At 41.8% G+C, this 14,585-nt stretch overlaps 1 protein-coding gene across 1 annotated transcript in view; it reads right to left on the reverse strand.

The window, feature by feature from the left end:
• The window catches only part of DCHS2 (dachsous cadherin-related 2), a 108,296-nt gene that overhangs the window by 38,038 nt on the left and 55,673 nt on the right, over positions 1–14,585 (reverse strand). The window contains exons 3-5 of the mRNA XM_083456970.1: positions 13,166–13,397; positions 4,792–5,028; positions 980–1,999 (exon numbers count right to left, since the gene is read on the reverse strand). Coding sequence (XP_083313096.1) covers positions 980–1,999; positions 4,792–5,028; positions 13,166–13,397 — 1,489 coding nt within the window. The remainder of the gene's footprint in view (positions 1–979; positions 2,000–4,791; positions 5,029–13,165; positions 13,398–14,585) is intronic.

The following is a 14,585-nucleotide window of genomic DNA, read 5'->3' on the forward strand; positions in this document are numbered from 1 at the left end:
AAATTATTAAACATTTTCACACCAATGTCCTTGAATTGTGTCCAAAGCCGCAAGAGTTCCAGCTACAGATATAGTACAGTGGAAGGGAGCAAGCAGTAGGTATAAATTGAGATCAGGGTAGATCCTTCACCAGGAAGAACAATGGAAAGTCAGCTGATAGCAACACAACAAACTGAAAGCCAGTGGATCAGTTAAAGGAGAAGAGATGTCAGGTATGGTAAGGATGGGATAGTATTAGGAAAAGGCAGGTCCCAGGGCAGGCCTGGGAAGATACAAATGGAAGATTGCAAATGTGTTAAGATTCAGAGATGGGCATGAAAAAAGTATGAAGGTATCAGACTGGTAAGTCTGACCAGCATCTGTCCTGGAAGTCATCTGCTCAGACCGTATGTAATGTATGTGTGGAATGGTGGAACTGCTTGCCATCCAACTTTGCACTTTTGCAGGGGTTTGAGTGTTATCCCCGACAGTGATCTGTAACCATCTTTGCTAGCAGTTTTCACAGGTACTTGTGATGGCATCAGCAGGACCATGCTTGTTCCTTTGAGCTGCTGATCACTGCTCAATAATAGCTCAAAGGTAAAAGAAAGAAAGAAAGAAAGAAAGAAAGAAAGAAAGAAAGAAAGAAAGAGAGAGAAAGAAAGAATACTACCAAGTGACGTGCAGGTAATATTATTTACATTTCTGACTTTTTAATATACTGACAATTCACTTTGCAAAGCCTATCATGAGTTTTGAGTGTATGCAGAAGCTAGATCCACCAGTGGAGAGAATTCAGTTGTTCTCTCTTTTGTCTGCCTGTTATGTCCCACTGTTTTCACCCTGAATTTGGACATGCAAATTATATTCATTCACACACACACACACACACAGAGAGAGAGAGAGAGAGAGGAGAGAGAGAGAGAGGACAAACACTCTAGTTTAGCAGAAAGCTTAACATCCCGCAAGGAGAACAGGGAAGATTATTAAAACTTATTACCTGTATTGGAATTGATTTTGAAATATTTTCCATCTGATAAGAGGAAATAGGAGAGCTGCGCATTTCTTCCAGAGTCCTTGTCAACTGCGGCTATTGTGCCAACCACACCTTGGGCTAACGAACTCTCCTCCACGTCAAAAAAATAGGCATCACGCAAAAACACAGGAGAATTGTCATTTTCATCCATTACGTTAACTATCACTGTTGTACTTGCATTCTGCCCTGACTTATCTGCTGTGCTAGTAACAAAGGCTCTAAAACTATGCATTTGTGTAAGTTCATAATCTAAAGGATTCCGTAGGTAGATCACACCTGCTTCTGGATCAATTCTAAATGAAGCAGAATCCATGTTATGCTCCAAGGAGTACACAACATTCCCAGGGGTACGCTGGGGATCTAACTTCCGGGCTTGGATTTGCAGAATTCTGACACCTATGGGTGCTGCTTCACTGACTTCCACCTGATACACCAAATTTTCAAAAGTCAATGTGGGGCATCCCTTATGCTCATCGATTACCACTCGTAGGATCAACAGAGAACTCAAGGGAGGACTTCCATGATCTTCTGCTGCAATGTGCACCTCCGTGTGTTCATGCTGTTTATCACTATCCAAAGTTCTGGCAAGGTACAGTACCCCGAGAACGGGATCAATGGTAAAAATACTTGATCGATTGCTTACAATGGCGTACCGGACTGCACCATTTAGCCCACTGTCTTTGTCCTCCGCATGAGCGATGTAAAGAGCTGCGCCAGGCACCATGCTTCGCGATATATTAATCTGGTCAGATTCCGACACAAACACTGGAGGGTTGTCATTGACGTCAATCACGGTTATGTTGACCTGGGCACTGCTGTAGACAGGGGAGCTTCCCAACTGTGACTGGACTGTGAGAAGGGTGTGATAATGGGCTTCATGGTCGAGCTGCTTCTTAGTGCGGATGATTCCATACTGCGGGTCAATGGAAAACCTTCCGTAGGGATCACCGGAGGAAATTCTGTAGGAAATCGTTTCCAATAAATCTGTAAAGAAGATTAAAAACAAAACACACCCCCGTGTCAAAGAAGAGGCATCCAATTTGTTAGAAGATCCACTTAGCTGAATATGCTCTAGAGCATTTGAGAAATGTATGGCACAGCAGTGCTAAGTGAGTTGAACAGTTTAAACGCCTCTCTGGATGTTTGTTTCCTAAGTTTTTGCGTTTTCTTTCTTTCTTTTTTGCTGTAATCTCTAGGGTGTAGTAGAAAAAAATGGATGCTGTGCAGACCAACTTAAAGGCACGCAGTAAGTCCATTTACGAGATCTGTATTTTCACCCCATAGGTGTGATTAAATTTTATGAAGAAATAAATATCATTTCTCACATTTAAAATTATACAGGAACTCTTTCCAACTAGGTCAGGTTGAACAGAGGAATTCCACTCTAAGCAGACACATAAACATTCCAGTATAGCCTAATTTTAAGACTCTAGTATAACTGTTGTGAGAACTAAGGGTCAAAACCTCAACCCACTGCACAAACCAGGAAGCTGTAACATATAGAGAGCACGCACGGAGTGGGGGAAGGAGAGGCTCTCAAAGCCTAGGGAAATTGACTTTTCCCAGGAAACCATGGAGAGTCAGTATCAAACCTTCCTAGGCCACTGCCAGGCCACATCCTGTAAGTGTTGCAATGTATTAAGTAATTAAAGCGTTTGCTTATGTAGAGGAGAATGGCAGAATATGTGAAGCCACAGATGCATCTTTAGTCTCTCACTGTGCTTCTCAATATATATATGTTCAAGCTGCTTAAAAAAGAACAGGAATCCCATGGCACCTTAAATACCCACAAATTTATTGCTAAAAGCTGCTATTTCAGCTCAACTCTTCAATTCAGTTTTAACAGGCTTGTTTGAACATAACACTAAGCCGCCGTTTATCAGCTCAGTCTTTGCCAACCTGGTGTTTTAGACTACAACTCCCATCAACCCTGACCACTAGTCATGCTGGCCTGTGATAATAGTAGTTATAGTCCAAAGCATCGGGAAGGTTCCAGATTGGGGAGTCTGATTTAGGTTTGTTCGAAAGTGTTAACCCAGCCCAGCAGACTAACCATGGTTTGTTTTCTGGCATTAAACCATAGCACAAACCCACGGTTTGTTTTTTTGGCTTATCAACCATGGAATTTTTTAACTATAGTTTCGTGTTTTGTTGGAAAACAGCCTTGCTTCATCATGGTTTGTTTGGACACCCTGGTCCAGTTGATTGCCAAGCCACAAAGACATGAGGCAGGAACAGAAAGAAAACTAACTGAGCTTTGGAAAAGCAAGGCATGGTTTTGTGTGCTCATCTGTGAGGCAACTTATTGTTTACTGAACGAACTGCAGCTTAGTTTTACGTGTGACTGCAGCTGTTTTGTGACAGAAATTCCTTTAAACATTCAGACTCATTTCCCCCAATTGTCATATATGCCATAAAAGGTAAAGGGTCCCCTGACTGTTAGGTCCAGTTGAGAATGACTCTGGGGTAGTAGTGCTCATCTTGCTTTATTGGCCGAGGGAGCCAGCATACAGCTTCCGGGTCATGTGGCCAGCATGACTAAGTCACTTCTGGTGAACCAGAGCAGTGCACGGAAACACCGTTTACCTTCCTGCCGGAGCGGTACCTATTTATCTACTTGCACTGTGACGTGCTTTCAAACTGCTAGGTTGGCAGGAGCAGGGACTGAGCAACAGGAGCTCATCCCGTTGCAGGGATTCGAACCGCCGACCTTCTGATTGGCAAGCCCTACCCTAGGCTCTGTGGTTTAGACCACAGTGCCAACCACTAGTATTTGAACACTAATTGTTTCAAGCAACTTTGCCTACATATAAACAATACTCATTTTTCACTACCACAATTTCTCCTAGTCCATTAAGGAATACACACATAGGGCACATTTTGCATGCTAGTTACAGAGCTCACACACTGAGGATTCCAATAAAGCCTCCTCCCCTCCTCTCCTAAACCATGCACACATACAGCATGACAGCGCATTAGGAAGCATGGAGGAAGGGGGCCTGTGAGCCTCCCCATCTCGACCTAGCAATATCCTACCTTGATATGGCTGCATGACTCTCCATGTGTGCGGGTGAGGAAACAATCAATGAGCCCAGTGTACCTTGTAAAGTTTAACTGTTATAATGGGAGTACTTATTTTTTAAACATACTGTATGTATGTATGTATATGTGTTTGTTTATATCTCTTTTAATATCGGTTCCCAAGAAACCACAAGGAAACACTCAAATGTGGGAAAATGCACTAGTTTCTTAAAGGTAAAGGGACCCCTGACCATTAGGTCCAGTCATGGCCAACTCTGGGGTTGCGGCGCTCATCTTGCTTTATTGGACGAGGAAGCCGGCATACAGCTTCTGGGTCATGTGGCCAGCATGACTAAGCCGCTTCTGGTGAACCAGAGCAGTGCATAGAAATGCTGTTTACCTTCCCGCCAGAGTGGTACCTATTTATCTACTTGCACTTTGATGTGCTTTCAAACTGCTAGGTTGGCAGGAGCAGGGACCAAGCAATGGGAGCTCACCCCGTCGCGGGGATTCGAACTGCCAACCTTCTGATCGGCAAGCCCTAGGCTCTGTGGTTTAACCCACAGAGCCACTGGTGTCCCATTAGTTTCTTACTATTACACTAATTCAAAACCTAGTTTCACATTTAGTTGTGTACTTTTCTCCACTGAAAGAATAAAAATAACATTTAACACAATATTGGCTGCATATGTCTGTAGCCTGTAACAAATCAGGGGGCGCTGGAATCTGTCTGAATGTCTTCCAAGGCCACTTACTCAAGGGCTCCCTTGCTTTCACTGTTCCGACGGCACTCCCTTCAGGGGCATCTTCGGGGATGGAAAAAGTGTAACGTGATCTCTCAAAAACAGCAGGAGCCACAGCTGTCTGCAGGATCTTCACAGTCACAACTGCATTAACAGTGGAACCAAGGCCACCTCCATCCCGGGCAGAAACAGCCAACAGCACACTGGTATGTTCCACGTTACTGAGAGATGCTATCAGGTAGACAATTCCTGTAAAGAAGAAGAAAAGGTGAGCAAATGGGACAAGAAAATTATCTCTCCCTGTCATTTCTGAAGTTCAGAAGTGTTAGCCACAGAACTGATGTGTACTTAAAAATAAAAATGTGTCAACAGCACTACTGCAAGAGTAGAAAAACGAAAGTTCACCTATATCATTTATATATTTTGGAACACAGTTTCTGTTTGCTGTGGATTTGGACACCTCTTGGGATAGTATGACCAAATTTCGCACAATGGTTCCTGAGTTCAAGCATCAGGATAGAGTGGGGTGTTTGAATGTAGAAACAAGCCTACAGAGTAAATTTTACATTCACTGTTCTGCACACTTTTGCCTCTTGCCCAACCCACTGAAAATGGTTCTCCATCCTGGCCTAGAAGAAGGCAATCAAATCTAGCTCTGCCTACTTGCTCATGTCTTTAACAATTGTCCAGATTCTTCCAAGCCTCCTAACCATAAAAGAATCTGCAATGCAGCCTTCAGCTTCTTTGCCCTTCCAAAGAAGCCTTGCCATTATTTCCATTTTGGATATGTGAGCAGTGATTTAAATCCACTTCCTCCATTTTCCAATACCCTATCCATGGGACAAGGGTGGTGCTGTAGTCTAAACCACTGAGCCTCTTGGGCTTGCCGATCAGAAGGTTGGCGGTTCGAGTTCACCCTGTGCTAGAATAGGCAAGTTCTCACACTTCTGTCTGTGCAAGGGAATGTGCAAGGGAAGAACATATTTCAGCTAGGCTCTACTTGCGCAAGCAGCCCATCCATGAGTGGGAGATGCCTTCAACATCTGAAAGGGCACTTCTGGAACCAACCTATTACCTTTAATTCTCATCTGTTATAGACTGAGGCACAGGACCAATGACTTCATTTATTAAAGTTTAGTGCAACTCAAGGAGGCAAGATGCTCACAAGTGCTTCTCTCCAATAGCAAAGCACAGCTTTTCAACAGAGAATGTAGGGCAATAGAAGGCATGGAAATTCCATGAAGGATCAGGTGTAATGAAGAAGAGGAGGAGGAGGAGGAGGAGGAGGAAGCCACCCTATATGTACTCGCTGGAGATCAAGACCACTTCATATGCCTCATGCAGTCAGACCATCAGTATTTTCTATACTGACTGACAGCAGTTCCAGCATTTCAGACAGGAGTAGGAAGAATGGTGAATAACAAGATCTGACTTAACAATGTAGAATTGTTTAATCAGCTGAATGACTAATTTGGGATAAAGCGTTAAGGAGGAGAATGGAAAACAGATGAAGCAGATAAATACTTACAGACAACCAAAAGGTGCAGTTCACAAAATTTCCATTTTACACTGCCAGACCACTACAAAAACAAACTGCCTCTTGATCACTTTAAGTGTGTGTGTGTGTGTGTGTGTTTTATAGCAAACACAGAAAACAGCAAATATTGTTTACCCAGCATGAAAAAACACTGCAGTAATTCAGCAGAGATGGAGTAAAAAAACACGGCTACCTTTGCTTTTCCATGCCTTGGAGAGTAGCAGAAAAACCCCTGAGCGGCATGTGCAACAAAGGGAAGGTAAGCTGAAGAGGGACTTTGCACTTTGAGGATAACATCCCACCCCCAATATGGTACCCCCAACCAGTAGGTAATACTACCCAGTTTGGCTTCAATTGATTCTTTCACCTAGTGCACCATCCAAAACTGTAGTGGACACTACAGTACACATACTGCTAGTGTATTTGTGTCATTCTGCATCTAGTCTACTAAACCATGGAAGAGGCATGTCAGCTAAGGCGCAGGTGTGCCCAATGGCTCTCTTGCTCCTGCCAAGATGTGACCTCAACACCTACAGCCTTTGCTGCTTCTGCCACTCATTTTATAAGGGAATCTCAGAGATCTTCTGCTGCCCTGGTTCCTAAGGTTCCCCTCTCCCCACCCCATCGACCACTTGAAAATTGCTGAGCATCTTGGTGGAGCACTTAACTATTTTTCTGCCTGTTGCAGCAACAATAGTAACGTGCTGCGTCAGATGCTGTATGGTTTTTTTATTGTATTTGTATTGCTTCTTTTATTTCTTATATATTGCATTTCATTGTACTCCATGGAATTCAAACAGCAATACAATAAAATAGATAATATGAGCAACTAAAATCAGTCTATTGAATGCAATGGATGTGCTGTCTCCCATCTTCAACTACAAATCCACAGACAGTGAACCACCTCAATGAAGCTCACAGACCACTGGTGGCCCATGAACCAAAGCGTGGCACACCCTGCTCTACTGAGACTTCCACATTCACTTCAGTAGCAGAACAACTTCCATTCTGAAGGTAAGGAGAAAGCTGTGGCATATAAATAGCTCCATTTGCACATTGGTACTACTGAGCACATCTGTCTTGTTCATGAGGATGTTTGAAGGTGAGGGGTTTTCTTGAGTGTATAATCTTGAAGGAATTAGATCTGTTAAACAAGATCTACATAGATCTTTCACTCAGAATGGGAAACTTATATTTCATATTCAGCTGCAAGTAATCAGAGAAACCCTATACTAATAATAGGATTACTCTCAGTGCATATATTATTATTTTTGCAGCACCTGCTGCACAGAAAATGAGATTTTACCCTATGGTACATGCACAGCCCCCGATGTGCTTCTTTCTGGTTCAAACTGTAGGGTGGATTAGAGCGAATCAACGGAATTACCTGTAGCCTTTGTTAGGCATAGGCTTGCATTTACCTGGATACAAATCCGCTTACCTCCAGGTAAGTAACATGCTGATTGCTATACTAAGTTAAGTACTGGTAACCTGACCTTTGAGTAAATGCAGAAACCACAGCCCACATTTCCCAGCATGAGGCAAGCTGACAGATGGCTTCTACTTTGCCACCAGCAATTAATACAATGAAGGGCACAGATCACCTTAGTTCTGAGCAGGCAACTCATCAGTTCCTTCCTGGTACAGAAACCAAGAATAAACTATGAGGTACACCCAAGCCATAACTGGGGAAGATTCTTCAGGTGCTTGACTGGTGGGTGAGACTCTCAGCTGGCTCACAGGGAAGGCAGATTAGCGATCCAGCCCACCCACCAGATCCCCACCCCTTGCGTAGAACTTTGATTCATTTTTACCATTCTTGCTGTTCCAGAAGAAACTAATTTACAGCATCCTCTGGCCAGCAGCCCTGTGGCTGGCTGGAAACCAAACTTACTGCAAACCTCAAATTCATCTGTGCCTGCTCTGCCCACCACCCTGCATCATGCAGCATTGCATTCTGGGCATTCAGGATTTGCTTTCAATCAGCTGCATGGTGCAAAACAGTGGCCATCTGCCTGCAGCTTCTAATTGGTTGACTTGCTTGTTCTGGCAATTTATTTAACATTTCTGATACACAGCTCTTTAACTACAGGTAACTAAAGCATGTGTGAAGTATGCATTTGTTAGTAGTCAACAGCAGCAGGTAGAATGAAGTAGATCATTCAAATGGACTGGTTTACTTCTAACCATTTAAAGGTATAATTTTCCGGATTTCTAGGCTCTTTCAATTAGTAATCACCTGCAGTAGAGCAAACCTACACTGAGTGTAGTTGGGGGGGGGGGTTGTGTGTGTGTTTTTGAAAAAATAAGCTATTAAGAGGAAAAATATAGATTAACTATACCCAGATGGCTTCCAACTAATACGATTTGACAGCCAACTCAGACAGCAGGCAGATGGCTAAAAAGGTATGCACAGTTCGTCACCCAAACTCACCTTCAAATCTGGCAGCTGAAGCAACTTAACACTCAGGCAGGTCAATGCTCATTTCCAGTGACCTATTCAGAATGAATTTTTCTCCAACCTGCCTATTTGTCTGATCTATGAACTAAGAATTAAGTACAAAAACTTCAGTCTCTTGAGAAACATGAGTCAGCGATGCACAAAGCCTTTAATCCAGTTCTGTTATTATGCTGCGTTGGTGTACTGTTTTTTAGCGTTGCAATTTATTAATGCTTTAATTACTGATTGTATATTTTATGTTGTACATCACCGGAAGGGCAGCTTATCTTGGTTTACTGGATTTTTGCTGCCTGTTACCTTTACGACCTTATGCACTGGATTGACTAAGGCCGCTTTTCCTGATGGTAACCACAGCAACACATAGAAAAAGCCTGGACAAAGAATACAGAACAGAAGCTTTTTGTGTTCTTGAATGTTACAAAAATCCTGCTTTACCTCTCTTTCTTATGGCAGACACAACCCAGTAAGATAGTTCCGTTCAGACAACAAGCCAAACTCATGGTTAAGGAAGCTCATCTACCTATTAGCATATTGGTTTGCACACCATAAATAGGAGTTCTCAGTTGGTAAATTATGGTTTGTGTTAACTATAGTTTGACTGATGTCTGAACTGGCAGACCAAGGGGATCCACAGATTAGCGATCATGTAGATGCTTTGTATAGTGGTACCTTGGGTTAAGAACTTAATTTGTTCTGGAGGTCCGTTCTTAAACTGAAACCGTTCTTAACCTGAGGTACCACTTTAGCTAATAGGGCCTCCCGCTGCTGCCACAGCACCACTGCTGCACGATTTCTGTTCTCATCCTAAAACAAAGTTCTTAACTCGAGGTACTATTTCTGGGTTAGTGGAATCTGTAACCTTAAGCGTCTGTAACCTGAAGCGTCTGTAACCCAAGGTACCACTGTACACCAAATGTACTGGGTTCAATCCCTGGCATTCCTACTAAAAGGCGCAGGTAACAAGTGATGGGAAATGTCTCTGAGACGCTGAGGAGCTGCTGCCTGACTAGACAATACTGGGCTAGATAGATGGACCAATAGCCTGACTCAACAAAAACACTTTTGTTATTCCTATATACAGACAATGTTCCAACTCTGTAGGCTACTGAGTCAAGTGGTTGGAGTGCTGTGTAGACACAAATTTAAAGTAGACAAGTGGTACTAAGCCTCTATACTTGGAAGCTCATATCATGGTTTGGCATGATGTCCAAATTTAATAATAAAGGAATGGAATATGTACATCAAAATATTAAATCATCTCACACATTTGTAGTAATTGATATACAGTGGTACCTCTAGTTACGAACTTAATTTGTTCTGGAGGTCCGTTCTTAACCTGAAACTGTTCTTAACTAGAGGCATACTTTCTCTAATGGGGCCTCTTGCTGCCAATGGGCCGCCAGCACATGATTTCCGTTCTCATCCTGGGGCAAAGTTCTCAACTCGAGGTAACTCTTCCAGGTTAGCGGAGTTTGAAACCTGAAGAGTTTGTAACCTGAGGCGTTTGTAACTCAAGGTACCACTGTATTGATCAATCCCAGCAATTTCTATACAAAAGGTCAAATGCTTTTCCTTCCACCTATCTCAGGAGTCATTGGCCTCTATGTGAAACATTCCTTGAACTGGCTACTTTATGTATTCACTTATTTATTTAAAATAATGTATGCTGTCATTCCAGGGCAGATTGCATAACAATTAAATGATAGAAAACAAAATATTGAAAACATAAACAGCCATTAAAATAATCACATTTTTAAAGGCCAAAAGCATAAAAAAAGTTTTACCTGATGGCAAAAGGAAGAGAGCCTTCCTGGGGAAGGAATTCCACAAACAGGGTGCCACCACCGAGAAGGCTCTCCTCCAATCATAACCCACTTAATTTAGACAGAAGGAGCCCTCCAGACAGCTTCTGAAGAATATACCAGTGATCCTAATGCACAGGTAGGCTGTTGTGGAAGCAGCTGCTCTTCAGGTAACTGAGCCCTGAGTCACGTGAAGCTTTAAAGGTAGGCACCAAAACTCTGAATTGTGTTTGGAAGAAAACCACTCTCCAGTGAAATTCTTTGAACATTGGTGAGATGTGTTCCTAATCACCAGTCTCACTTGGCTACCTGTATTCTGAAGCAACTGCAGTTTCCAGAGAGTCATCAAAGGCATCTATTTATACAGGAAGTCTGGTTTTTGAAAAGGAGATGCCAATCTGGAAACTACCGACATTTGTTCTTACTGCTTAACATTTGATATTAACATACTTAATATTAGTATAACTGTGCTTGGATTCAGGAAAACTGCAAAATGGAGGAAACACACAGATACTAAAGCCATAAGGGTGATGAAAACCTTGTTTTAATGTGTAGTGTTTTATTATGTTTTGATATATGTTGGAAGTTGCACAGAGTGGCTGGGCCAACCCAGCCAGATGGATGGAGTACAAATAATAAAATGTTGTTGTTGTTGTTGTTGTTCAGCGATACAAATGCAGTGTCCCATAATTTGCTCCATGCTTAGAGAAAGGACTGAGAGAGAGAGAGAGCGCAAAATCATTCTTGAGGAATCCTAAGCTAGCAGAAAGAAGGGTAGCAGTACACATTTTCTGAAGGGTTTTGAGCTGTGATTTGCTCAGTCAGTTAGGCGAGCTATTGGATCATCAGAACAAGTCCCCATCCTCCAAGGTGCTCAGTTACTGGGTCAGGTTCTAGCCAGTACTCAGTGAATAACTCTCATACACAAAAGTGCTTTGGATTAGTTCCAGAAACTTCTACTGCAAATTCCCCCCTGAGCCATTTTAAACCCTAATTGTTCCCAGTATTCTCCATACCTGAAAGTTCCACTCAATCTTACTTAGGTTAAATTCTGTGGTGCTTTTTAACAGAGGCATGAATCCATTAGTGGCTAAGTTCAGACCACGAATAGGATTTCCGTTACTGAACAACTGGTTCTCAAAAGGTCAAAGCCAAACGCATTAACCTACTCCCATTTACTTTCAGTGGTCTCAATGTGCTATCAATTACTTATGCAGATTGGACAAAAAACTAAGGAAGGCTTTCTTCAAAAGGATGTGGTTTCAGAATGTTCCAAAATAAACGATTTCAATCTCACAATCTGTCTTTACTCATGTCAACCCTTTCATGTGTGCATTGATTTTGCTTTGTTACACACCATATAAAAATGCCATGTGCAGTTTAGAAATTAAAATAGATTAATTCTTCCTGTAATAAAGAGTAAGACAAAATCACATTCACAGTCAAATTGGGATTAAAAAAAGAAAACACACAATCCAATGTTATTTTACTGCTGCATTTGTCAAAACCTGTGACAGAACAGGTCTTCTACACCAAATGTTTGCTTTGCTAAGCAGAGCCAATGATACCAGCCACTACGACTGAAGTAAACCATGATGGGCCACAAATAATACCTTATATCCAGAATGTTTTACCACTTTAAACACCAAAAACTGTCCTGAAGCAAGCTCTTCTGAAATGATTTCAGAAATCCAAGCTGGAACAAGCAACAAGCTGCATGTTACATGGAAGCAGTCATGACCCACATGCAGGAATTTCCAAGCAAGTTAAATGCTTTACTGGAGAAGATTAGCTACAAAGATAAACAAAGGAATCACTCAAAATATCTTTGCCATATTCATGGCTGCACTCTTCATATTCTGTGTGTACTTTCACAAGCTCATCTTTAGCATATGTTACGATTTCAGCAGACCAACTGTCTCCTCACAAAACCCAGGGAAAATCCATTTATATGCTGCATAAATGCATAGGGAGAACATGATTTTTCACTTGATGAAGAAACAATGTTCAATAGGACATGGTGGGGTGAGGAGAGACAGCACCTTGAAGACAGACTTCATCCAACACAGAATTTAACTTGCTTAACCCCACTGAAACTGACAAGATTAAGCACACCTAATTCTGCGTTGGGTTTAGGCCTAAAGTCACACTCCTATGCACACTTAACTGGAAGGAAGCCTTGTAGAAAGCAGCAGTAACAGAAGAGTAAGCACTGTAACAAGATTTATTAAAGCCCAGGTTTTCACGGTCTAGGTTCCTCTTCATGAAAGGCATTCTACTGAAATACATTCTATGTCATTTGAAATAGTCAATTAAGGCAGTGTTAAATACTGACATTGTCTTCAGTGGGAGGGTAGTGCGGAGTAGGTTGTTCTCACAAAAAGTGTATATTCCAAAGACATCATTGGATACGAACACTAAGCGTGGAATTCCATGTAGCGATATGGTCCCATCAGAGACCATTTCAGCTTGCCCAGCAAAACCATCAGCCCTCTCCTCCCTTTGCGCAGTGTTCTGGGAGTTATCCTGATCTGTACCAGCAGAATATGATTTTAAATTGTGGGTCTCATGCACCTTGTATCATACCTGTAGATGTATCCACTGTGAACAGGGAAGAGAAGTCGCCCGGCAGCAATTCGTAAGTCACAACTCCATATATTCCAGAATCCTTGTCCGTAGCAACGACACTGATTATTTCTGTTCCTGGCTGCGTATGACTGCTGATGCTTGTCGTGTAAGTCGCTGGGTCGAAGACAGGGTGATTGTCGTTAATGTCTTCTATCTCTATGCGGACGAAAGCTTGAGCACTCAGGCCACCCTATTGAATGAATCACAACAAATGCCAAGTCAAATCGTCAGTTATAACAAAGCACTGAAGGCATGAATGCAATTAGACCTGTTTCACCTTGCTGGAGCTCAGCCAATCCCAAGATAGCCGAAGGGAAAGTGTACAGACTTAAAGGACCTCTGGATAGCAATGTAATGTAACTGAACAGTATAAAAATTATACAGCTGTTTACTTTAATGTATCTTGTCACTAAAGAAGCCATCATAACCACTTGTTAATTTCAAGTTACTCTGAGTTCTGATCATGCTGTGCTTTCTAGATCAACTGGCTGGGGACTATTTCAGCTATGTCAAAGGAAGTCCCACATCTGATCTGGGGGACTTGGTGGTGTCAAAGCACTTGGAGTTCTCTGGAAGCACAGAGCCAAAGGAAAGACCAACCCTCTTCATCAGCTTGAAGCTAGAGCTGAGGCATGTTTTCACACGGGCAAAATTCAAAGGAAGGAAGAATTGAAAATATACACTTTTAAATTATTTTTCTGCATCCCTTTCAGTTTGAAGGTCACTTTGTTACTTTAGGAACATAACAAGTACTATGTATAACTTAGATAACCAGTAATTTATCATGTCTGGTAGATTTAAATTTGTTCAGATAATAATTATAAATTTCATTTACTTTTTCCTTTGTTTGATAGAGTCAGAACTAGTAGCTGCTTTACTGAAAGGATCCTAACATATATTTTTTTTTCATTTTTACAGTTTATCAGTAGGCAAAGAACAATAAAAGCAGAAAAAACATCATTATAGTAAAAAAAAAAATTATATATTCTGAAAATATATATGTCTCCTTCAGTCTTTCACTGTGTCAAGCAGACATAAAGCTCTCATCTCCATACGAAGATCAGAGCAAGTACAGCTAGAACCCACATTTATAATGCAGGAACTTGGAGGACACACCAATCAATTTTCCTGCCACATGGGGAATGGACAGAGATTCTCCCACTTGCAGACTTGCAGTTCAATATCAATTAACTGTAAGTTTGCAAAGCTAAGCGGCCAGCCACTCATAAAATCAATAAATTATACCATTGCTTATTTGGGAATGTCCCTTATCGCAATTCAGTAGATACTTCATCTCTGCCATGAACGGTGACAACCAATCATGTTTTGACTCTGCCACGATCTTGCATCATTCCTGCTTCAAAACTCTTCAATACAG

Source organism: Podarcis tiliguerta (genome assembly GCF_965153285.1).
Source record: "Podarcis tiliguerta genome assembly, chromosome: 9".
Taxonomy (NCBI): Eukaryota; Metazoa; Chordata; class Lepidosauria; order Squamata; family Lacertidae; genus Podarcis; species Podarcis tiliguerta.